Source organism: Meles meles, chromosome 15 (assembly GCF_922984935.1).
Source record: "Meles meles chromosome 15, mMelMel3.1 paternal haplotype, whole genome shotgun sequence".
Taxonomy (NCBI): Eukaryota; Metazoa; Chordata; class Mammalia; order Carnivora; family Mustelidae; genus Meles; species Meles meles.
Window position 1 is genome coordinate 19,255,988 of NC_060080.1, and position 26,886 is coordinate 19,282,873.

Sequence of the window (26,886 nt, forward strand, 5' to 3'; positions counted from 1 at the left end):
TATTTATTGATAGTATAATGTACTAGATATACATAAAGTAAGCCACTGATTTTATTTTTGAATATATGAATTTGGGGGGAGAATTGAATCTTGGTGAACCCATGGAAATTGTCAATCCCTTTATTTTTTTTTTAAAAGATTTTATTTATTTATTGGACAGACAGATCACAAGGAGGCAGAGAAGCAGGCAGAGAGAGAGGGGGAAGCAGGCTCCCTACTGAGCAGAGAGCCTGATGCAGGGCTCCATCCCAGGACCCTGGGATCATGACCTGAGCCGAAGGCAGAGGCCCTAACTCACTGAGCCACTCAGGCACCCCTGCCATAAAAAATTTTTAAAAGACACCTAAATGGCTCTTTCAGAAGATTAAGGGCAGAATGTAATTATGTACTACCTAAGTAGCAGTCTTAAATCGGAATATGGATCTAATCACTTCAGGACTTCACCTGTAAAATCATATCTTAGTCCATTGTCTATTGGCAGTGTTTTTCCATATGGCCTTAAAAGTTGTATTTTTTTTCTTTATGCAGCATTTCTTACCTTTGTCATTTCTTAGAGAATAAAGTGGCAATCTAATATCCCTTCTGCTTTTATTTTTTTTCTCCTTTTAGTTGTTTGCGTAATTGGCCTTAAATGAGGTGAGAGTGAAGAAATTAGAACCATCTCTGGAAACCTCGCTACCCCATCCCCTGGAAGCTACCCTCCGGAGTACTAGATTTGACCATATCTGTTTTGAGGACTCATTATGAACAAAGAAGTCTCCCAGGTGGGAATTGTAGCTCTGTTTTTAAAGAATTTTGTCTCTACAAAAAGTATGGAGGGAAAATGATTACCTGCTGACTCTTTTTGTTAATGGAAATAATGTTTGATTTGAGAGTTTCAAGGTAATTATAAAACATGTGCTGACATTCCTAAAGGAAAATGTTAGAGAAGTTCTAGATTACATTTTATGAACCACTTTAATGCATGCTGAAATGAATATAGGGTTCATATCAATATTTTACGAGGCCCTCATTATTGAATTAAAAATGGCAAGCAGAAAAACTATCCTGAACTATCCCTAGATTTGGTCTATAGATTTCTAACATGTATGCAGTCAATAAATCTATAGTTGGTGCCCTCTTTTTTTTTAATATTTGGGCATTTTTACGTAGTTGTTTTCCAAGAGTTTGTGAGCTGAGGGAATAGTATTTGTGAATCCATGAACATGATGAACATGCACCAAGCCAGGACAGTAGGTAAAAAGCTGAAGATAAATCAGAAACTGATAAATCAGTAAGTGGAAGACTTCCAGCAGGAAGTTTTTTAAATTAGTAGCTTATACAATATATAGATAAAAGTTACAAATTTTAAATGTAGAACTCTTAAGTTATCATGTACCAAACATATTTGTTAAACAGGTTAAGAAGTAGAATATCAGCACCCCAGAAACCCCCCTCATCCCTGCCCTAGCTGCACACCCACCCACTCACTTTAAAGGACAAGGCTGTCACCATGATAGTGGTAGCTGTCAACTTGAAGAGTGGGGTTTAACAATCATGGAAGTTAAAGGCAGTTAAATTTAGTTGGCTGACAAGCAACACCCATGTTTGGAATAAACAGTGAATTTGGGAGATGAAAACAAGACTATTTGTAGGCAGAGAGCTTTAAAGCAGGGACTGGAGGTACAAAATGATTTGAGGAGCTATTCATTTTATCCTGCTACTTCTCACATTAAAATCCCATTGGTTTCTAGAACACACTCCTGATTTCTGGCCTTTATAAACTGGTGATATTTATTAACTTATATTTTGTTACTTGAAATCAGACTTGATTCTCAATAAAGAAAGAGAGGTGAGTTAATACAGCGTTTTGAATATTAAAAAGCCATTTTGCAGAGTAGGGTGTATTATACAGAGAAATTTTAATCACATAGGAGAGCCCTCTCTTTAAGAGTTTTCAGGAGGAGAATGTTAGTACCGTGACTTTATGAAAGAGAAAGAGAAAGAAAACAGAATGATCTAATGATTGATCTCTAGTGTGGGTGTCTTTTCCTGTAATTCATTGTTCATTGAGTGACTGAGAAAATTTTTTCTTCATATCACAATGAAAACTTTGGTCTTTTCTGTTTCCTCTTAATGTTTATCAAAAACAATTTTACACCTGTTACATAGTTGCAAGCTGGGTATGCCCTGTATGTCCATTGCCCACTTTTACCAGCTGTAAACATTTTGTTACATTTACTTTATCTCTCTGTGTATTCACTATTATTTTTGCTTCTCCTCTCCCACCACCACTATGATGACAATGAATCATTTGAGAACAAGTTGTAGACATTTATGATCTTCCATTCCTAAGTATTCAGTGTGTTGCTCCTACTTAACTGCAATATAATAATGAAATTCAGGAAACAACATTTTCATTATTGTTGTTATGTCATTTATATTTATATTCATATTAGAATTTTATCAGTCATCTGATCCAGAATCACACACTGTGAGTTGTTACAGCTATTTGGTTTCTTAACCTGGAATTCTCTGTCAGCTTTTCTTTGTCTTCCATAAAACTGACATTTTGGAAGAGTACAGGTCAGCTGTTTGGTACAGTAGTACTCATTTTGAACTTGATACCTCTTTTCATCTGTGTTGCTTTCTAAAGAGACTATAATATGGGACTTTGGAGATTCATGGATTTGTCAACTGAGAACTTGTCTGGTAGAACAAAGCCTGTAAAGATTTTTTTCAGGAGAAAGTCTGTTAAAACATGGTAGGAGTCCAGAATTCCAAAAGGGGGATTCCTAAAGATGATTTGGGTGTTATTGAAAAGAATTTTATGTATGTGTGTTTATATACATATAATCTTAAAATCCAGCAAGATTTATTAATTTTTGGACAAAAAACAGGGTTTGTAATGGCAAAATTTTTTATCTTAATGAAATAGCGCATTTACATTTTAAAGTGGATTACATCTTACAGGAAATAATTGTTTTATATTATATGGCAAGAGAAGTCAGGATTAAATACATGATCAATTTTATTTCTTTCTGTGTGATGTTTGGACTAAGAGTTGAGAAGACTCTATTCGTGTGTTTGAGATTCTTGTAAATACCACCCAGGTTTCTTGAAGTGGCATAATTTAATGTCAGCTTTTCTGGGAAAACAAATGAAGCAAGCATTCTAGTATAGAAGCAAAAGCAAAAGTTGGGAATCTATCGTCAGCGTTTCTGCTTATCAGTTATGTGACTTTAGTTTAATTGTATAAGTTAAAGCATAGCCAGAATCTGGAATCAACTACCTAAGAATGATTTTTACCTCTGCCACTTGACGACGTTGAGCAGATTAAATAATGTTTCTGTGCCTGTGTTTCCTAATTTCTAAAATGGCTTATAGTATTACCTGTCTCATATTTTATGAGTGAATGAATTAGTAAGGTTTGATTGGCATGTAGTAAATCCTACATAAGTGTTGGTCATCATCATTTTCATCATTATCATTGTCCAGACAGTAGTTTCTTTATTAATAAGATAAAACTATTGAACTCAGTCCACGATTCTGTAAATAGAAATAATAATACATACTTCATAGAGCAGTTGGAGGAATAGATGAGTTAATACATATAAAATGCATAAACACTCTCTATATATTATTAAATTGTCATAGCCTTTAAATGCATATTAATAGGCCTCCTTTTTGTGAATCTTTTTATTATTTTGTTCCTTTCAAATTCTTTGTTACTGACTTTATACTATACAAGTGAAAACAGGCAAGATAGGCATTTTGTATATCCTTAAGTGGCCTATATAGTTAAAAAGTTAAGCAGTGTACTAGATGACAATTGCTAGGGTCCCTCTGATTCTGAAAGTTTGTATTATTTTTCCATTGCTTCTAAAATATAGGCATTATTTTCATAGTTGTTATTCTGTTGAGAACACTGGAAAGTGAAATTTGAATTTCACTTGTGTAGAGTTCTTTCTTCATTGGACATTGCACTGGAAGGAATATAGTTAGTTTGGTTAGTATGATCATTGAGGAAATGTTAATGCTATTTAACCAGCTAGTCACCTGAAATGCTTGGGGATTTTTTTTTTTTTTTTCATTTCCCAATGGGTATTAAGGTTTTTGCCAAAAATAAGTGAATCAAGTGAGATGACTTAAATTTTAAGCTAGGCTTTAAAAAGTGCATATTCTTCTATAAATTTGGGAAGTGAAAATTATATGTACACTTATATTGTGATTTTCTTCATGTCCCTTCTGCTCTAGTTGAGGGATGACCCTGAAATTAACTGGAGGTTTACCTGATTTGATCATTTTCTAGTGCCCTCAGAATATGATTCCATTGTTTTGGCTAGTAATTGATATGCAGCTCTATTACTTTGGTACTTCTGCTACCTTATAACTGTAAGGATCAAATTTTAGTATATTTATTTTTCTTTTATTGGCTTATATATGTACATTTAACCAAACTGAAATTAGTTTCCGAAATATTTGAGGAAGATTGAACAACTTCTGATCGGGGGCTTAACCATTTATTTTAGATACTGGAATATTTTTTAAAGATTTACTTATTTATTTTAGAGAGAGAGAGCAAGGTGAACATGCATGCTAGCAGGGGAAGGGGTAAAGGGAGAGGGAGAGAAGCAGACTCCCCACTGAACACAAGGCGTGATGCAGGGCTTGATCTCAAGACCCTGAGATCTTGACCTGAGCCAAAACCAAGAGTCGGATGCTTAACTGACTGAGCCACCAAGGTCCCCCTAGATATTGGAATAATTTTATGTAGTAAATGTGATTTTGGTTTTGGATAATCATCTGTGAATTATCTGTGTCTAATGCTGATATTCTCTTCTGGCGACAGCTTCTAGCTGATTTTGTGCTCATTAGTATTCAGATCTGAAAGAGGGTGGAATTGATGGGAAGAGAGAGACAATGAAATTTTTATCACTTAGTTTTGTCTCTCTGATCACCATTTTCTTTTTTTAAGGCTGTTACTTCTTTGCTAAACTATTATAAACTTTTCTGCTGTGCACGTGCAAGTAAATAACACTTATTTTGTTGTTTATACAGTTAAAGAGAGCTATGGTCAGGAAGACTGATTTTAATCTCTTTTTTATATTTATTTTAAGAAATACCAACATATTTTCCACAAGTTAGAATGATATAGAACTAATTTTTTGGAAGACATGTACAGTGTGTCTACAATTACCCAGTGTTGTACAATAATCGGGAATCATCTAGTACCGTGGATTTGCAAGAAAATGTTGAGGGTTGTTTCTGCCCAGTTGTCTTAATAAGATAGCTGCCACAAATACGTATTTCATATCCTGACTGTCTTTCCTTAGGCACAAATTCATACAACAGGAGTATTTTAGCAAGGGGAATGCATATATGTTTATTTTTTTAATCTTAAAAAATTAAATTTTAAATAAAGTCATTGAGAGGAATTTAAAATATTGGGTTTTAAAACTAATTTGATTTTTCTCTTTTTCCTATATTTTTGTTAATAGAAAACAAAAAATAAACTTTTATAGCTTTTCCAAACTTACTCTTTGCATTTAGAAAAAAATAAAAGAAAGCATTCTCTTAATCTGTAGGATGAACTTTTAGTGGTAAATATAAAATGTATTAAATGCAGTTTTTCAAACATTACATATTTTTAGAATTTAAGTGATCAAGTCCTTGATAATGTCTTTATTATTAACATAATAAATATAAATAAGATTTTGCACAGGATTTCTTTTAAGAAAAATCTGATGTTTTATAGAATCAATTAGAAGTGAGATAAAAATGATGTCTTTATTTTTAAGAATTCATTGCTTTGATCCATTTCTTTCCCTTTGTTTTTTATTCCTGGCCATAAGAGTTCAGATAGTGTGGAATACTATGCAGCCATCAAAAGACATGAAAGCTTGCCATTTACAACGATGTAGATGGAACTAAAGGGTATCATACTAAGTGACAAGTTAATCAGAGAAAGACAATTATATGATCTGTCTGACACGAGGAATTTGAGAGGCAGGGCTGGAGGTCATGGGGAATAGGGAGGGGGAAAAAATGAAACCAGATGGGATCAGGAGGGAGACAAACCATAAGAGACTGTTAATCTCACGAAACAAACTGAGGGTTGCTGGGTTGTGGACATTGGGGAAGGTATATGCTATGGTAAGTGCTATGAAATGTGTAAGCCTGATGATTCACATACCTGTACCCCTGGGGCAAATAGTACATTACATGTTAAAAAAAAAAAAAAAAAAGAGTTCAGATACTGGCAGGCCATTTATGGCAGAGACTTATGGCAGGAGTTCTTCTCTGGGCCAGGAGATAGCCACCATCTGAGTTCTGGTCTCTGGCTTTGTGGATTCAGAGAGACTTTTTGTTTCCAGGCATTTAACGAAATCTTTGTTTAGGCATTAGCTTCAAAAATCTGTTTTTTTTTTTAACAAAAAATTAGGAAGCACTCAGAGAAACAAGAAAGTAAGGCATATACGCAGGAAAAATAGCAATTAATAGAAACTGTCTTTAAGGAAGTCTAGGAATGGCACTTATTCCAGTAAGAAAAAGTAGACAAATTGGATTTCATCCAAATTAAAGACTTTGTTCATAAAACAAAATGTTTGCAAATCATGTATCTGGTACAGGTGTGGTACCCTAATATAAAGAACTCTCATAGGGTATCAGGATGGCCGAGTGGTCTAAGGCGCCAGAATCATAATGAACTCTCATGACTCAAAAATAAAAAGATAAATAACCCAATTTAAAAATGGGCAAAGTGACATTCTCCAAAGAAGATATAAAAATGGCCAATAAGCACATGAAAAAGCACATTAGGGAAATAAATGCAAATCAAAACTGTAATGAGATACCATTTCACACCTCCTAGCATGGCCAGAGTTAAGATAAAATTACAAAACAGAAAATAACAAATTTGGTGAGGATATGGAGAAATTGGAACAATTGTTCATTGCTGGTAAAAAATTAAGGTGGTATAGCCACCGTGGAAGACAGTTTGGCAGTTCTCAAAAAGCTAAAGAGAGTTACAGTATGATGCAGTCGTTCCACTCCAAGAATACTAAGAGAATTGAAGACATTTATGCATATAAGTGTTCACAGAATCATTATTGATAAATAGCCCCTGAAATGGAAAAACCTAATGTCCATCAACTGATGAATAAACAAAGTATGGATATTTGAAAAATGGAAAATTACTCAACCATGAAAAGTGTAGTGAAAATCCCCAAAGTCCCCACACTTTATCACATGAGAAAGATTTCAATTGCCAAGGGGTTGAAAAGACAAGAAAATTGAAAACTTCTTTTAGAGAACCTTAGGTGTCTGAGAATGCTAGTCTGAGAAATATTTCTGTATGGCAGCTGCTCAGTGTAGGAGCTTTGTTTATCATGATTTTCCTATGTGATTCTTTTCTTACAGCTGTCAGCTTGGAGAGGTTTAGCTCACAGAATGCCCCCTCATCATGTCTATGCTGTTTTGTGCTAATTGCCTGCTAAGCATTTTAAAGTGTAATAGTTGTTTACTAACATATTGTTACTTTTCAAATTGTATGGTTCTCAGCTAAGTCTGGGGGATGAGCGACAAATGTCTTATGTTCTAGAAATTTATAATTCAACTGAAATATAAAACACTGACCTATTTCTTCAGCCCCACCTGTTTGGTTTTGTCTGGTCTATTTGAGATAGATGTGGTTTCTAATTCCTAAAATGGTTCTCTGCAGATTGCATTAGGTTATTTGGGTACAACTTAGCAACTCTTCAAATCAACAGGGAACTTTTACTTAGAAACCTTACCTCTTTTTTTTTTTTTAAAAAGATTTTATTTATTATTTAACAGAGAGAGATCATAAGTAGGCAGAGAGGCAGACAGAGAGAGTGGGAGGGAAGCAGGCTCCCTGCTGAGCAGAGAGCCCGATGTGAGGTCGATCCCAGGACCCTGAGATCATGACCTGAGCCGAAGGCAGCAGCTTAAACCACTGAGTCACCCAGGCGCCCCAAAACCTTACCTCTTTTTAAAAGGTGATATGCAAATTGGTTTCCTGAAACCCACATTTCTTTTCTTAATGAACCTTATTTAAGTACCCTTACTGCCAAACGTAAAGCCATTCCACAAATAGAACAGCTGTAATAGTTCTTACTCATCAGAGGTTTTGCATTCCACTATCTGTATATTGTGTTTTGTAAATAGAAAGCAGTTAATACCAGAATCATATCATCAGCACATTGCTGGTGACTCTCTCATAGCTTCTTATTGTTGGCTCTTCTTTTGGTAGGCCAGCCTGTCTGGCTGCTGTTGAATTATTGTCTAATGTCTCCTTAGCCCCAGAGTCTCAGATAAAAGTAGCAGATATCAATCTCCAGCCAGTAGTCTGAGGGGTGCACAGTCTGGGGAGTCTTGTTTTAAGTCTAGCTCAGAATTATCCAGTCTGTGAGACTGTATTACTTATGTTTACAGTTGTATGACTGTAACATGACTTCATGTCTCTATAGTACTATGGAATATTGTGGGGGTTCCCCCCAAATAGTAGATTTTTACCTTTTCAAAATTAGAAGAGATACTCTCCAATTTCTAGATCAAGAAGACAGGTTTTTGGGTTCCCCCCCCCCCATTGAAAACAGGGTAACAAGAATTTCAAGCAAGCTTAGTTTCTCAATTATAGGAAAGAGTTCCAAAGCTTTATGAAAGATTCCAGGAAATATTTAACTGGAAAATATCTTAAATATCCTTTAAACTTTCAAATGTCATATTACTTAAGGAGCTTTATCACTTTTAATTCATCGCCTATTTTAGCTTTTACATCTTTTAGACATTATGTTGGATACTGGGTATATAATAAAAAGATCTAGTAACTGTCTTTGAGTTCATAATCTAGAAGGGGAGACAAGCAGGAGAATTATAATTTATAGCATAGTGTAACAAGAAGTGTATGCCCTTTGAATTTTGAGAGCTAGTAGAATTCCAGATGGGTAAATTCTGAGATGGGTATAACCTAATGTCTTTGGAGGCAAAAAAGATGGGCAGATAAGAAAGTAAGAAGTAGTCCCTGAGCAGGAAGTAGGGAGTTAGCTGTTTCCTTTCTCTCAGTTTAGCAAACTCTAAAGTCTTCTCTTTTTCTTCCCCTCTTCATTTTCCACTCTCTTTTATTTCTACTTCTTTTGAAAAGTTTAGAGTTAATGCTCCTTCATTATTATAAAATTTGTTGCATAATTTCATTTTTTGTATTAATACATTTAAAAATATTACGCTTTATTTCTATGTGAATATAAAATGAAGTGGCTTCTTCTGTGATATTTGGTTAACCTCATTCATGCTTCTATGAATTTCCATAGGAAAAGAAGGCAGCAATTGTATTAATTATAGTAATACATTACTTAGATGATTATTGTTATTTTGGGTTTGGGTTTCAGAATAGATGCTAAAAACATGCCAGATCTTTCGACATCTTTTTTGTTGTGGTGGTAGTTGTTACAACTGGCATATTTGCCTTTGCATTGAGGTTGTCCACCTTAAACTGTAATTATTTTCCTTTTTAAAGGTCCTTTCTCTCCCCCACCACAGGAGATTTAACAAGTATTTTTTTAGGATGACATCAATTGACAATGCAGCTCATCTCATTTATTTATCATTAATGAAAGCCTGGAACTTAAAAGTCCAGCATATTTTATACATGTTGAGTTTGAGGTGACAGTGAGCTATTCCAATGAAAGAGGCCATTTAGCAATTGGAAACTTAAATACTGAATTACTGAGATGAAAAAGATTGTACTTACCTTTCATAGCAGAAGTCTTAGAATGAAAATTAGATCTTGTCATTCTCTGTTCTTTACCTTCCACTGATTGCCTCATTCAGTCAGAGTAAAGCTAAAGTCTTTAAAATGGTTTTTCTGGCCTTACACGGTGTAGCCTCCTGTGCTCTTTCAGAGCTTATCACCTTCTTCACTCCCCGGTTTTGGCTACACTCATCTCTTTCATGTTTCTCAAAAAGCATAGTTATGCTCTGGCCTTGAGGCCTTAAAGTCCTTCCCTCTGCCTCACCTCCTTCAAGTCTTTGCTCATATTCTCACCTTCTCAGTGAGGCCTTTTATAACTACTTAAAATTCTATTTAAAATTCTACTTAAAATTGCTGTCCCTTCCCTTCCACACAGTCTCTATTTTCATCGGTCTTTCTCTTCAACACTTATCACCTTCTAATATACTCTATAATTTACTTTTTAATTTTATCTATTGCCTCTCTCCCTCACAATAGAATGAAACTCCATGAGGACGGTGTTTTTTTTTTAAGATTTTGTCAGAGAGAGAGAGTGCACACAAGCAGGGAGAGCAGCAGGCAGAGGGAGAAGCAGGCTCCCGCTGAACAAGGAGCCCGATGTGGCACTCAAACCCAGGACCCTGGGATCATGACCTGAGCCGAAGGCAGACGCTTAACTGACTGAGCCACCCAGGCATCCCAAGGATAGTGATTTTTAGAAATTTTATTCACAGCTGTCTCCCCAGTACCTAAAACAGAGGCTGGCATATACTAGGAGATTGATAAATATTTATTGCTAAGTTAAGTTAGGGTTACCCACATTGAGATCAATTTAAAGTTTTCTGACTAATGTTTACAGATTTTATTTTTATCTTTCGACACCCCCACCCCCCATGTCAAGCTCTCTGCTCAGCGGGGAGTCTGCTCCCTCAGCCTCTCCCCCTGCTCATGCTCTCTGTCTGAAATAAGCAGATAAAATCTTTTAAAAAATATTATCTATAAATACGTTTTAAAAAGATTTTATTTATGTATTTGACAGAGATTACAAGCGCGGAGAGGCAGGCGTTGGGGTGGGGGGAGGGGAGCAGGCTCCCTGCTGAGCAGAGAGCCCAATGTGAGGCTTGATCCCAGGACCCTGAGATCATGATCTGAGCTGAAAGCAGAGGCTTAACCCACTGAGCCACCCAGGGCTCCCATAATCTATAAATACTTGATTGAACAGAAGTTTAGTCACTTATTCACCAATTTCTGTAATAGACACACAACAGGTGAGAGCTGATGGAAACTTTGTGTATTATGTCAAGGAGGTTAAATGTCCTGTTTGCAGTGAGGATTTAGTGAAGGGTTTTAAGCAAAGATTGAGATGATTACATTTTTGATAGCCTACACTGGTGGCTCAGGGACACCATCTGGAAAGTTATTTTAATAGTCCAGCAGGAGACAGTGAGAGGAGAATATGAGAAAGGGATGGATTTTGGAAACAATTGGGAAATAAAAACTGACAAATTTTGGTGTCTGCTTACATGCGGAGAAGAAGCTAGAATGATTCCAACATATTGAGAAGAAATTGATGAGGTGATGTTAAGTTCATTTTTGGAAAGTTAAATTTGAAGTGCCTATGTGACATCTGGATAGAGATTCCTGGTGAAGAATTGGATTCAGGGTCTGAGACCCAGGAGGTCTGAGCTAGAGATAGAGTGTCGGGGATAATCAATACAGAGATGTGTTTTGAAATCATGTTGAGTGAGTGGTATTACCCCAGGATAATATATATAGTCTGAGGGAAAAAGAGATGTAGAACGTTAGGACCATAAGGAATTCTGACTCTGAATAATTGGGCAAAAAGTACTAAGAATGAAGTAAGAAGAAAATGACATGAATTATAATCCCTCAGGTCATGACTTAAACATCACCTCTTCAGAGAAGGCTCAGGTGATCCCCCAGTTAAAATTAGGTCTCCTCTGTTGCTTCTGTCTATGAACCCTATTCTTTTCCTTTGTAACTTTTATCACAATTTAAAAGTATATGTTGGGGCACCTGGGTGGCTCAGTTAAATGTCTGCTTTGGCTCAGGTCATGATCCCAGGGTCGTGGGATCCAGCCTCTCCTTGGGCTCCCTGCTCAATGGGGAGTCTGCTTCTCCCTCCCCCTGCTTGTGTACACTTGCATGCACTTGCTTGCTCTCTCTCTCTCTCTCTCCCTCTCAAATGAATAAGTCTTCTAAAAAAGAAAAAGAATATATACAATGGAATACTATGCAGCCATTAAAAAAACCCCAAATCTTGCCATTTGCAATGATGTGGAAGGAACTAAAGGGTATTATGTAAGCGAAGTAAGTCAGTCAAAGATCATATGATCTTTCTGACACGAGGAATTTGAGAGGCAGGGCTGGGGGTCATGTGGGGAAGGGAAGAAAAAAATGAAACAAGATGGGACCAAACCATAAGAGACTCTTAATCTCCGGAAATAAACTGAGGGTTGCTGGAGGGGAGGGGGTTGGGAGGGAAGGGGAGGCTGGGAGATGGACATTGGAGAGGGTATGTGCTATGGTGATTGCTGTGAAGTGTGTAAGACTGATGATTCACAGAGCTGTACCCCTGAAACAAATAATACATTATATGTTAATAAAATAAAAGAAAAAATCGATAAAATTATACGTTATTTTTGTGTCTCATCAAGTTTATGTCTTGTACTCCATGAGGACAGGAACCTCTCTTTTGCTGTCCATTATTTCTTCAGTTTTTAGCACAGTGCCTGATGCATGATAGACATACAGATTCATTTGTTAAGTGTTTGTTAAGGTGTGGGATCACAGAAGCCAGTGGATGACAATGTTTCAGAATGTAACTATTTTTTTTCAAAGATTTTATTTATTTATTTGACAGACAGAGATCACAAGTAGGCAGGGAGGCAGGCAGAGAGAGAGTGAGGGAAGCAGGCTCCCCACCGAGTAGAGAGCCCGATGCAGGGCTTGATCCCAGGACCCTGGGATCATGACCTGGGCTGAAGGCAGAAGCTTTAACCCACTGAGCCACCCGGGCACCCCTAGAACATAACTATTTTAAATGCTGCTCCAAGTAATCCAATAAAATAATAATAATATAAGTTAGCAGATATTGAGCAGTAAGAAATGAAGGAATGAGAAGTGTCCATTGTATTTATTGATGAGGAGGTTTGGAATGAGTTGTCGCCTGAGTGAACACTGCCCCTGGAGCTGTTTCCAGTAGCCAGCTTCTCCAGGAACTACAGTGTGCTCTTTACACACACTATTCAGTCCTCATGACAGATCTGAAGGTAGGTGAAGGTAATTATTATCCCTGTGTTACAGATGAGGTATTAGGTTTAAGGAGATTACACACTTTGCCCAAGAATAAGCAGGTAGTGGTTAATCTAGGACTTAAATAAACTTAAGGCCTTTCTGACCCCAAAGCCCATCTTTTAATCACCATTCTCCAGTGGGGGGATCCAGTTGATTCCTCATCAGGGAACTGATACCTTGAAAATGACATTTGAGCAGGAATGGTTTAGGTGCTGTTTATAGGACAGATTAGAAGTGAGAGTGACTGGAATTGAGAAACCAGATACATGGATCTTGCATCAATCCAGAATGAGGCATTTGGTTCCAACTGGAATCATAACTATGTCTGAGAATAAAGAAGGAGAGGAGATTCTAAGATCTCTTATTAAGGAAGAATTGACAGGACATAGATACCAATTAAGAATAAGGGGTAAAAGGGCAAAGTAAAAAGTAATTATAAGACTGCAAGCCTAGGCATTGGAGATTTTTATGAACTGCACTTCTAATACGGGAAAAATTCAAAATGTGCCCTTTTGTTGCATGAAATAATAAATTTATGATTAGAATTTTAGGTACTTTTATACACTGAAAAGGGAAATGACAGTCTTTGGTATTGAGAAAGGGCTAGAGACAGAGTAAATTTTCGGACTAGAGGAAAAAGATGTACTCCGATGTATTAATTAAAACCATGTGAGTGATTCTTATGGTCTCAGCATTCTTTATAAGATACTTTATAAGCACAGCTGCCATTGCTGTGGTTTAATGATTTTATAATTTAAGGCAAAGCTAAAAGTTTTTCCCATTTAACAAGAATTTTCTTTCCTTTTATAAGGGTAGATGGAGTGGAAGAGAATGGAGGAGGTGTATTGTTTGGCACTAATAAAACACAAAAGGTAGTGATAGGCCAGGAATAGGATTCTGAGTGCCATTAGGGATTCTGCAGAGACTAGTGGTTGATAGGGACAGGTCAGAAGGGATCTGTAAGTGCAGTCACTAACTGGCATAACATGTGAGAGAGAGACCTGGCTGGCATGCTCAGGGAAATGACTTTGTGTTCTCTGGCATCTATACCAAGATCCTAACATAGACTAAACATTTGATCTTTGTCGCCTGACTACATAGACACAAGGTTAGGAGTATAGAATTCAAAGTTGGTAAGTACCAAATCTAGTTCGTCGCTTTAACTTTAATTGTATATGTATTATTTATTTTCCTAACAATATAAAATCCCAAACCTTATGAGTAAAAGTCATTTAAAGTTCTTTTCAAAGTACAACCTAAACATAAAAAATAATTTCTCTGACTCCTAAATTATTCATTGTTTTTACACTTACATCTGAAAGTGATTTTTTCCTCTGAAAAAAATGTCAGTATCTACTTCATTATTCAAACAATATTTTCATCCTGATTGACCTTTATGATTTCATAAGGGCTTATTAATTTTGTTTCACAGATACAGAAAAGAAAGTGTAGAAATAATAACTAGCTGATGACTCTGTGCTTTTCTGTAGATGTGGTTGTTTTGTGATGGCTGTAATTAGCTATTCATTGAGAAAAAAACAGTGTGTAGATATCTTCTAACATAAAGGAGCTTCTTCCTCCCCTATGGTTAGAAAGTTCACCAGGGTGGATTTCTTATTGTTGTCCTTCCTTTTTAGGTGTGAAGTTTTTCAACATGAGTGGCCTTGGGGACAGTTCATCCGACCCTGCTAACCCAGACTCACATAAGAGGAAAGGATCGCCATGTGACACACTGGCATCAAGGTAGGAACACTTTTTTCCTAGTCTATATCTGGGAGAGCTTCTTTATCATTTTCATTGACACTTTAGAGCCCTTGTTTCATCTACTCCAAGTTTCCTGGTCTTGAGGCCCTTAGACTCACCATGTTCTCTCGCTTCCCCAGGGCCTTTGCACATGCTGCTCCCTTAATCCAGTTTGCTCCCTCTAGATTTATAGTCAACACCTATATGTTTTTCAGATGCCAGCTTAGATATCACCACCTTAAAAGAAACCTCCTTTTATTTCCGTAACTATTATTTTAAATCTCCCTTATTGGTGTATCTGTCTCACATGTATATTTATAGCTCTGTTCCATAATTTCAAGTTTTTACTGATTCTTGTGATCATTTCACGAATCCCTGGCTTCTCCACTACACACTTAGGCTGCCATTTGGTAAGGACCTTATCTGTTCTTACCATGTTATTCCTGGTTTGTAGCATAGTATTTGGGTTACGTATAGTAAGGACACAGTAAATATTTTTCAAGTGGATGAATAAATCCATTGTACATCTTTAATTGTTGTCTTAGAACATTATGGTTTTAGTAGAACAAAGAAGTATATTGTTATAATATTAAGATTTTTAAAGAATGCCTATTTGTGAAATTAAATATTTGTATATTATAAGGGATATGATCACCTTAAATAGGCTAAAAGAGAGTAATTGCTAAGAAGATACTAACAAATGCCAGATAGAGAAGGGACCTCAATCACATCAAAAGAGCAGCTTCCCATCTGAGAGAAGAGTGGGGATCCATTCACCTTCTAGGATCTTGAGCAAGCTTTCTCGGCCTTTCACTATTGCCCTTGTCAGTCAGATAATTCTTTGTTGTAGATGCCATCCTGTATATTGTACAATGTTTAGCAATGTCCCTGGCTTTCACACACTAGAGGCCAGTAGCATCTTTATGTCAGTTCTGATAACCAAAATGTCACTGCAGTTAGAATTACCAAAAATTTCTTCAAACATTATCAAATGTTCGTCAGTATTTCCCAAGGATGGGGAAAGCAATATGGCTCCAGTTGATAATCACTGAACTGGAGAGTGAAGTAGCAGAAGACTCCTTTGTCACTGGATTACATGCTTCTTTCTCCTGGGGCTCAGGAGGAGGAAAGGATTTTAATAGGAGAGTGAGTGCCAGGGCTCCAGGCTGGAGAGAGAAGTTAATCAGTTCAGAGACCTCTCGTAGAGAGATCATAATCTAAGCACTCATAACCACAGGTAAGTCCAGATGCTCAGAGGAATGTTGATATCAAGATACAATGGAGCTTTGTGTTGTCAGAGTTAATATTCTTATGTAAAGTCAGTCCTTTTCAAAGGAAAACCTAGGAATAAATAAAACTTTTTTAGATTTAATTTTTTGTTTGGGGGAATTTTTTTAATCTACAAAAGTAGAGAGACTAAGAGACTATCTATAAACATCACATATAATTGTTCATATTTTACAGTATTATTAGTATTGTGTTAATATTTTATATTTGCTTGAATAAAGGTAGTAAAATAATTAATGATTAAATTGATCTGTCTGCAACTAAATTCTCCATTTTTAATAATTATATAGATAAGCATCAGTGAGTAATGTTTATAAATATATATTGTACCATACTGTATACTGTATACATTTTTCTATAATATACTCTTTTCAGCATGCATCTTGAGCTATAAATACATATAGATTCAGTCCTATCACTTGTTGATGAAGTAGTGTATTACAGGAATGTACCCCATTTGAAAAATCTACTTCTCTACAGAGAGACATTCCCTGTAGATAAATAACCTTTTTGTTAGAAATTTTCACCCTTACTGCTAGCGCTGCAGCGAACATCCTCATATATATCTCCTACTTTACATGTAAGAGTTCTGTTAGGATCTGTGTACATTTTTATGTTAACTAGGTCACTATCATATTGCTTTTCAGAAAACAAGCATTGAGAGTGCTTTTTTCTCACGTCCTTACCCACAGTATTCTCTCCTCACTTTAACTCTTTGCCAATCTGATGAATGTGGGGTTACAGTTTTATGTATATTTAACCAACCACTAGTTAAATTGATCATGATTCTTCTTTTCCTTTCTGTGAATTTCCTGATTGTATCTTTTGCCCATATTCCTGCTAGGGTGTTTGTCCTTTTCCTTTTTATCTATAAGAGTTATTTTTAGGGGCACCTGGGTGGCTCAGTGGGTTGAAGCCTCTGCCTTCGGCTCAGGTCATGATCTCAGGGTCCTGGGATCGAGCCCCGCATCAGGCTCTCTGCTCAGCAAGAAGGCTGCTTCCCCCTCTCTCTCTGCCTGCCTCTCTGCCTGCTTGTGATCTCTGCCTGTCAAATAAATAAATAAAATCTTAAAAAAAAAAAAAAGTTAGTTTTAATTTTCTAGTGGCTACTTTGTTTTGCTTATATTTGATGCAAGTATCTTCTCCCAGTCTTTTTAACTGTTTTTGAAATCTGTTGATGTATCTTGGAACCTTCAGTTTTCATGTGTCAAGCTCTTGCGGGATCTTGTTAAAGAATTTTTTCCCCTCTACCTTAAGGCCTTAACTATATTTTTATGTATTGTCTCCTAAAACATATTTAGAGTTTTCATTAATCTGGAATTTATTTTTGTGTGTGATACAATTTTATTTTTTCCCATGTAGCTCATAAGTAATTATGACCCTATCCTTTCCCTGCTTTTGTGCTGTTACCTTTATCATAAATCAAGTTCCTGAATAGATAGGATCTGGTTCTGAACTTTCTTATGACAATCACCTTGATCTCTGAAGGGGCAAGTCACTCTTCCTTTTCCTTTTTCAGTATTGTTTTCCCTCTTCTTATCCCTTTAATTTTCAATTCAGATTTTTCCCCTGGAAAAAAATACTCCTGGGATTTGGATTAGAATTTCATTTACTCTTATAGATTAAGTTGGGGGAGAAATGACATTTTTATTTTCTAGACTCCACATTCTAGAGGGTTCTTATTTATATATAAAGGCTGTTCACTTATTCAAGTCTTCCCTGTTTTTCAGTAATAGTTTATAATTTTCCCTTTGAACAACTACCTCATCTTTAGTTAGATGTATTCCAGTGTACCACCAAATTTTTGTTATTTTTAGAAATGGTATCATTTTGTCTATTATACCTTCTAATTGGCAGTTTTTAATACCCAGGAATACTAATGATTTGGGACTATTGGTCTCGTGTGCATGTGCATCCATTGTTCTGAACTTTCCTATTTGTTTAATGGTTTATCTATAGGTCTTTGTTTTTTGTACATGTATAATCATGTTATTAAAAATATCAAAAATTTAGTATATTTTTCTTTTAGATGTTATAAAGACAATCCTTATATGTTTGTAAGGATAATCCTTACCTTTGTATGTTTGCTTTCAAAATACTTGAGAACATTTCCTCCTTCCGTTTTATAAATGTGGGCCTCAGTTTCAGTTGCTATTTTTGGTGTGGTAAACCAAAACTTTGTGATTTTGAAACTGATTGAGTTTGCGCATGAATACCACCTTGTCACGTTTCTTTTGGTTTTGTAATCATCTACTGTCTCTTCATTAATCTTGAAGAGCATATGTTAGACTTCAGGTATTGCCAGCCCTGTCCACAGGAGCCCTGATAGAGTTTCTTAGTAGTTGTTTGGTGGGGTGAGATGTCTTGTATCGCCTCCTGTTACCTCTTCTCCATTTCTTAACTCCACTGGAGAATGGAGATTAAAATGCTGGTCTCAGAATGGCAGGTAGCAGTGCCTTGTGCTTGTGTAACATTTCTAATTCAGCTCAACAGGCCTTTATCAAGTGCCTGCTATGCAGCCAGCATGGTGTGCATGTTATTAAGGATATAAGTGAAGTGAGACAGGTTTTCTATCTTCAGGGAGCTTACAGATCTGGTCATGCCACGCATTCCTCTTCGGAAACCCTTCTGGGCTTCCTCTTACCCTGAAAATAAGTGTTCATAGCCAAAATGGTGATGATAGATAACATTTATTGAACTAATAGCCAGGAACTCTGCCAAGCATTTTACATGTATCATCTTTTTTAATCCTCACACAATTCTGGGAGATAATTAATGTCACCATCCCTGTTTTGTGGATAAAGAAATTGAAGCTTAGAGAAGTTAACTTGCCCAGCGTTACACAGCCAATAAGTGACCGAGGAGGTTTCAACTCGTGCTTGTAAGCAGCGCACTGTGGTGCTCTTTATCTTGGTGTCTGCCAGAGCCCTCATGATCCGGTCTGGACCTCATCTCTGTCCCTTTTGTTTCTTACTTATAGTTCAAGCATACTGAACTACCTATAGGTCCTTTAACTTGACATTTGCATTCCCATTTTATACCTTTGGAAAACGCTGGGTGTGTTTATCTGCCTCCCCAACCCTGAAACCAATCCCTCTCTACCACTAGGTTTGGACTCGTTGTTCTCTAGGTTTATGTACTTTTTCTGTAAGCTTCTATAGTATTTAGTCTCATCACTGTAATGGCTCCTTTTTAAAATTCTCACCCTAATTGGGACTACATCTAATTGACCCCTGGGTCCCCAGGACATAGCACACAGTTACCTGGCACATAATAAGCAGAGGAGCATTTGTTGAAAAAGCCAGTAAGTAAAACAAAAGATTCATGTGGAGTTAATTCATAGCATTATTAACCAGCATGTGTGCAGTATCAATGGAAGTCCATTGGGCAGTTAAAGAGAAATGGAAGTGGCCTGGAATAATAAAGGAAGCCTTCTTTTCTATTAAGGTAGGATTTTTTTTTGTCACATGTGCCCCTTCTTCAGTTTTGACTTCATTTGAATACGTCTGCTCTCATTTTTTGTCCTTGTTTATTAGTTAACTTCATTCAGTGATGATTTTCCTAGTCTCATTCTTTTTTTTTTTTTTAAGATTTTATTTATTTATTTGACAGAGAAAGCGAAAGAACACGAGCAGGCAGAGCAGCAGAGGGAGAGGGAGAAGCAAGCTCCACACTGAGCAGGGAACCCGATGTGGAGCTCCATCAGAGGACCCTGGGATCATGACCTGAGCCAAAGGCAGATGCTTAATGGACTGAGCCACCCAGGCGCCCTTCCGAGTCTCATTCTGAAGTCATTTTGTAGACACCTTAGCATTTCATTACTTTGAGCTTCTTGCTTCCTCCGTCACCTCTCTGACCATCCTGCCGTTCCGTCACTTCTTTCACTGTGCAGTGGTGCCCGGCACTCCAGTTTCACACAAAATGTCATGTCAAAAACAGATCTGGGAGGGGCGCCTGGGTGGCTCAGTGGGTTACGCCTCTGCCTTCGGCTCAGGTCATGATCTCAGGGTCGTGGGATCGAGCCCCGCATCAGGCTCTCCGCCTAGCAAGGAGCCTGCTTCCCCCTCTCTCTCTGCCTGCCTCCCTGCCTGCTTGTGATCTCTCTCCCTCTGTCAAATAAATAAATAAAATCTTAAAAAAAAACAAAAAACAAAAAAAACAGATCTGGGAGTTCGACCACCTGAATCCGATTGACCCGTGTTGGAATGTAGACCCCTCGATGTAAACAGATCATGCATCAGACTGAATCTACAAAATAAGTCTAGTAAGAATTAGTTTCTCTAAGTTAAAATCACATGTGCTCTAAAACTCTGTCACGTTGCAGAGACGGAGTTTCTCTGAGTCCCTGCATGCCTCAAAATGTTGTCACTTATTTTCTTCATGTTTTCAGTACCTTGGTGTGAAGTGTATCAAAATATCTGACCACATGTACTTTCTGCAGCAACTATAAGATAAAGTTTTAACTAAGTAAAATGAGACCAATACTCAATAATGAAAGGTCTTAAAGATAAAGACAATACGATTGTTATAGTTTTAAAATTTGATTTTGTTTTGGGATGTGTACTGTTTTGTAGCATTTTGTTTCACGTAGTTAAATATAGTTGATTGTGGACTTATTATGTTGTTATGGAAATGTTATTGCTTTTATCGTTTTTTTATTATGAAAAGTAAGAGATATTTTAATTGTTGCCAATTATGAAGTTTTTAAAAAGCAACTGTCTTTCCCTCTTTTCACCTCTTTTTTTCCTACCACTTTTCTACCATTATACCAGATGATTTTGATGCTGCTTATAAAACAAAGAGCTATTTGTGTCCAGTCTTTCTTATTATGTTAATTTGATAATGGAAAAATTCATTTCAAAGTAATACTTCACTGTCTTTGTATGTATTACATGAAGCAAGTTGCCTGATGATTTGGCTAATTAACCCAGAAGTAAAGACTGAAAAACAAAAGTGAACAATATTCATTCAGTACATTGGAATGAATATAAAGTGCTAGCTTTTTGCACTATTATCCTTTGTTCTCATTTTTCCAAGTTGATTTTATTTATTACAGTTATGGGAACTTATAAATAGATGTCCTTTCTATTTTTAGAACAAAGTTTATACAAAAGACCTTTTCTCTGTACTGTTGTCTCTCTATTGATTTTTTATTATTCTTCTTTTACTTTTTGGATGGATACTCTTTTTGACAGGACCAACTAATGGTCTAATCATTATAAGAATCAAGAGTTCATCAGATTTCTTTCAGTAGCAGAAAAATTAAGACAGTTTATCGGATTTCCGAGTATAACTTATTTGAACTGTAGTATAATCTCCACTGCTTGATTTATAATATTATTTAGAATGTAAAATAAATTTCAAATGCAACTTGTATATGTACCGTCTGCTTCCTTTTAACATCTAACATTCATTCGCTCTTTGAAATATTTGATGTATTTACATCATTGAGGAAATAACATCTGTGATGGCAGTCATTCTTTTTATATACTTTGGCCAGAATTGTTTTCTGTACTTCGGTATTTCGTAGTATCTGTTTTTCAGATTTGAATTTAGATTGTTTTCAAAATCTGACTTTATATTCTGGATAAAGTTACAGATCTCTATAAGTATGTAAATATTAAGTACTTGGACAGAGAAGGAAGTACCGTGGTAGAAATGTACACTAACTGGTTTTTCTTTGTGTAACAGCACTGAAAAGAGGCGCAGGGAGCAGGAAAATAAATATTTAGAAGAGCTAGCTGAGTTACTGTCTGCCAACATCAGTGACATTGACAGTTTGAGTGTAAAGCCAGACAAATGCAAGATTTTGAAGAAGACAGTCGATCAGATACAGCTAATGAAGAGAATGGAACAAGGTAAACAAAACCAAACCCGTAGCTGTGTGCTTTGTTATGAAGACCTTCATAATATGCAATTTTATTTTTTTATTTTTAAGAAATTGCATTGAATTTCATAATCTTATTAAAGCATGTTTGTTTAGATGGTCTTTATTTTAGAAAGTGAATTGTGGAGGCTTCTTGTTATAACAACAAGGCTTATTAATTTAACATGAACACTTGTTGCCTTGGTTGGTTATGGAACCTGGTATCCTAGGGAATTGAGTTAAGAGACATAAGTTGTGGTATCAGACCGGACGCTCTGGCATGGTGTTAAAAGACACTAGCTCACTTGTAGGAAAATCCCTCCATCTGAATAATAAGCTGGTCTCTCCCTGGGCTCTGAGTGTGGGAAACAGTGTCCTATGAGAACACCCTGATTTTTTTATGATTTGTATTTGTACTTACTCATATTTACTCAGCACCCCATACCACAAAACCCCTTACAAAGAACTAAAGTAGATACAAAAGCAGAGCACTTTGGAGTGAAATTCCCACACCTGGCCCCAAGGCATTCCCAAAGAAAAAGTGCTTCTGAGGGTGATTTGATGCTAGACATTTATGTAACCTATGAGGAAATAATCGATAGTAAGTAGGAGCACATACAACAAACGGAATAGACCCAAAAGAACTTCAGATGAAAAAAAAAAAAGAACTTCAGATGAAAAGCAATGTCAAAAGAGTATAAACAGATATATTTATAATGATCACAGTGATAGGATTTTAAGATTTTATAAGCTGGAAAGTAGATAGTCTAGTGACAGCTGATTGAGCAGAAAGGAGAAGCTGGTATTTTTAAGTTTGCAAAGGGGAGAGCCAGTAAGAGGCTATATGCCTCCTTGCTGCTTGATCTTAAACGCTGACAGCCTGACTCATACTCCCTAAGTCAGAGGTGGGAGGACTCTTCTGCGGACACTGAGCAGTCCAAAGGAAGAGACACATAGACACTGATCATTGGGAATGATCCCCACATGACAAAATCAATTCTCTGTCTTGCCCCCTCTATTCAGAGCTGCCAGTCAGCATTTTAGTACCTCACTTTTTAATATGAATAAAAATCCAGATATGTAAGATCTATTTATTTATTTATTTATTTATTTATTTATTTATTATTTGACAGAGAGAAATCACAACTAGGCAGGGCAGAGAGGCAGGCAGAGAGAGAGGAGGAAGCAGGCTCCCTGCGGAGCAGAGAGCCCGATGCGGGGCTCGATCCCAGGACCCCGGGATCATGACCTGAGCCGAAGGCAGAGGCTTTAACCCACTGAGCCACCCAGGCGCCCCGATATTTGAGATATTTGAGGAAATTAAGCTTGCTTGTAATCAAGCAAAGAGAAAAAGAAAAGACACAAATCAAGCAAATAGAAAAAATGGGAACTCAGAGAAAGCAGAGACAATGCAGGGAGCAGAAAAAAACTTCATCCAACAATCCCTCAGAGACAAAAAGGAAGATATTTCATCTATGAAATAATAATAAGATGCTATAAAATAAAACATTCAAAACATCAAATAACCTTTTGTACTTAAAATCAGGATAGCCAAAATAAACTTTATCTCTTTACCTTGTTTTCTACTCTTTGCCTACTCACACCCTCTGCCTGATCATTCTGGGCACTCTCTGCCTCAAGTATTTGCACTTTCTGCTACCTTTGTCTGGAATGTTCTTTCCCAGATATATACACTCTCTTTCCCAGATATATACTTTCCCAGATATGTACAGTTTCTCATCCCTTATGTCTGTGTTCAAATATTTCTTCTCAATGAACTTGTCCATAACTATCCTGTCTAATACTTACACACCTCTACAGCTTCCTTGACTTGTTTCCCTACAGTGTGTTTTGCACCTAACATGTTTTACATTGGTTTATTGTCCGTCTACTCCCACTAGAGCTCCATGAGAGCAGGGATTTTTGCTTGTTCATCACTGTGTCATCAATACCTAAAGCAGTTTCTGGCTACATAGTAGACTTTCAGTGAATATCTGTTGAAAAATAGATAAAGGGTTGAAAAATAATGTAAAGAAATCCCTTAGAAAGTAAAATAAAAAGATAAGCAGTGGAAAACCAAGAGAAAGATGAAAATGTATGGGATTGGTTCAGGAGGTATGACATATGATTAATTCCAGAGAAGGATAACAAACCAAATAGAAGGGAGGAAATTATAAGCGTAGTAGTACAAAAGCAAAACAGCGCACTTCTCAGAATTAGAGAGATATGGGTTTCCAGATTGAAAGTACTCATATGGTGCCCAGCATAGTGAATAAAAAAGAGAAGGAAAAAAAAAAACCCAACTCACATCACTGCACAATTTTCAGACAGTAGAGAGAAGAGAAACGAGAGAGAAAAAATAGACAACACACTAGACTCAGAATGTATCCAGATTTCTGAATAACAGTACTGAAAAATGAGAATTCTAAACCTGGAATTCTGTGTGCATCCAAATGAAGTATGAGTGCAAAATAAAGACATTCTCAGACATTCAGAGCCTGAATATTCAGCCAACATTTCAGAATTGAAAAGTTTTTTTGTTTTGTTTTGTTTTGTTTTGTTTTCAGAAATACCTAGCAAAACCAAGGTAGTAAACCAAGAAAGAAAGGCATAGGATCTTAATCCAGGGAAACCATGGAATCTTAACAGAAGAAAGGTAGAAGGAGACCCAGGATTACAGTTGTGCATCAGCCTAAAAACATAGCCAGTCTCAGTTGGAGCAGGTGGATGAGGGTCTTAAGGAGGAATACTTCCATAGGAGAAAAAAAAAAAAAAGGGAACAGAATATATGATGACTGACCAAACTGAGAGGAATTTTTCAACTCTTGGGGATAGTTTAGAGATGAGTTGTACTAAAAAAGAAAAAAGAAAAAAGACCTAAACACAAAATATAAGAAAAATAAATTATAGCACACATCTGGCTCATTTGTGAAGTATATTTATATAGCCATAGTAACATAGATGTTAAATACTGATTGTTCTAAAAATTGTTGTAACTATATTGGGAGGATGGAAGGAGGAGAAGTATGTAGGTAGAAGGTGGATGTAAGTAAGCTCAAGTCTTTTCATGATAGCATGTCAATGATGTCTGTCAAGGACATAATCAAGATATAGCAAATAAACATGTTATTGAGAAATACAGAATGTATTAGGATATAGGCTAGGCTACTGTAACAAGAGACCAGAGTACAGTGGCTTTGACAAGATAATCTAGGTATGTGTCAGAGATTGTAATTCCTTCCGTCTTTTCTGCTGTGCCCTTCCTAGGGTATTGCCATCACCTCTGTGGTCAAACATGGCTCACCTGTCTATATCCCAGCTGACAGGAAGGGCGAAGAAGAAAATGGGAAGACCGCTTCTTTCCTTTTGAGGATAAAACCCAGAAATTGCAGGGACGCCTGGGTGGCTCAGTTGGTTAAGCAACTGCCTTTGGCTCAGGTCATGATCCCAGCATCCTGGGATCGAGTCCCACATCGGACTCCTTGCTCAGCGGGGAGCCTGCTTCTCCCTCTGACTCTGCCTGCCACTCTGTCTGCCTGTGATCCCTCTCTCCCTCTCTCTCTCTCTCTCTCTCTCTCTCTCTCTCTGGCAAATTAAAAAAAAAAAAAAAATCTAAACAAAAACAAAACCCAGAAATTGCATGTCATTTCTGTCCACATTCCTTAAGCCAGAAAGTTGGTCCCGTAGCCACTCCTGCCTTAGGATTTACCTAAAACTTTAGTTGTTTTGCTTTTCACACATAGTTATTTAATTTACTTGAACTTGATAGTTTATGTTTTTCGGCAAACTAATGTTTAAAAACAAAAACAGGTCTTAGTGTCATAAACATATAAATTAATGAAGGAAGTATGTCTTAGAACTAAATGAGAAACTTTTATACCATAATATTAAAAAGATAAATAATCCAATTAAAAAATGGGCAAAGGCTCTGAATAGACTTTTCTCCAAAGACATATAAATGACGAACATGTTCAACATCATTAGCCATCAGAGAAATGCAAATCAAAACCACAATAAGATACGAGATGGCTATGATCAAAGAAACAGATTAACAGGTGTTGGTAAGGATGGGAGACATTGGAACCCCCATACGCTGCTTTTAAGAACGTAAAATAAAATTGTGGAGCCACTTTGGGAAACAGTCCAGTAGTCCCACAAAATGTTAAACATAGAGTTACCATATCGCTCAGCAATTCCATTTGTAGGTATAAACCTGAGACAAATGAAGACATATGTCTACATGAAAACTTGCACACAGATGTTCATAACATCATTGTTCATAAATAGCTGAAAAGTAGAAACAACTCATATCTATCAGCTGATCAATGGATAAGTAAAATGAGGTATACTGGAATATCGTTTGGCAACAAAAAGGAATCAAGTACTGACAAATGCTTCAATATGGATGAACCTTGAAAACATGCTAAGCAAAAGAAGCCAGTCACAAAGAACCACACATTGTGTGATTCCATTTATAGAAAATGATCAGAATAGGCAAATCCATAGAAACGGAAAGTAGATGGGTGGTTGCCTGGGGCTTGGGAGTATCAAGAAAGTGGAGAGTGACTACTAAAGGGCACGAGGTTTCTTTTTTAGGTGATGCATATGTCCTAAAATTTATTGTGATGATAGTTGCACAACTCTATGAATATGCTAAAAACCATTGAATTTTATGCCTTAAATACATGAATGGTATGCTATGTGAATTGTAGCTCAGTAAAGCTGTTATTATAAATACTATATGAGATATATGAGGTGTAAACACCTATTAGAGTCACAAAACTAAAAAAAAAAAAGTGCCATCAGTTGCCAGTGAGGATGCAGAAAAACAAAAACCCTTGAACCTTACTAGTGGTATATTCTCTTTAGAGCGCAGTCTGTCAAACTTAGCCCTTTTTTAAAAGAAAAAAGATACTATTTATTTGAGAGAGAGTAAATGCAA

General features: G+C 36.6%; 1 protein-coding gene across 1 annotated transcript in view; it reads left to right on the top strand.

Annotated features, from left to right (window-relative positions):
- NCOA1 (nuclear receptor coactivator 1) overlaps positions 1–26,886 on the top strand; it is a 184,012-nt gene that overhangs the window by 74,889 nt on the left and 82,237 nt on the right. The window contains exons 2-3 of the mRNA XM_045979119.1: positions 14,686–14,791; positions 21,770–21,936. Of these exons, the coding sequence (XP_045835075.1) occupies positions 14,703–14,791; positions 21,770–21,936 (256 nt within the window). The 5' untranslated portion in view covers positions 14,686–14,702. The remainder of the gene's footprint in view (positions 1–14,685; positions 14,792–21,769; positions 21,937–26,886) is intronic.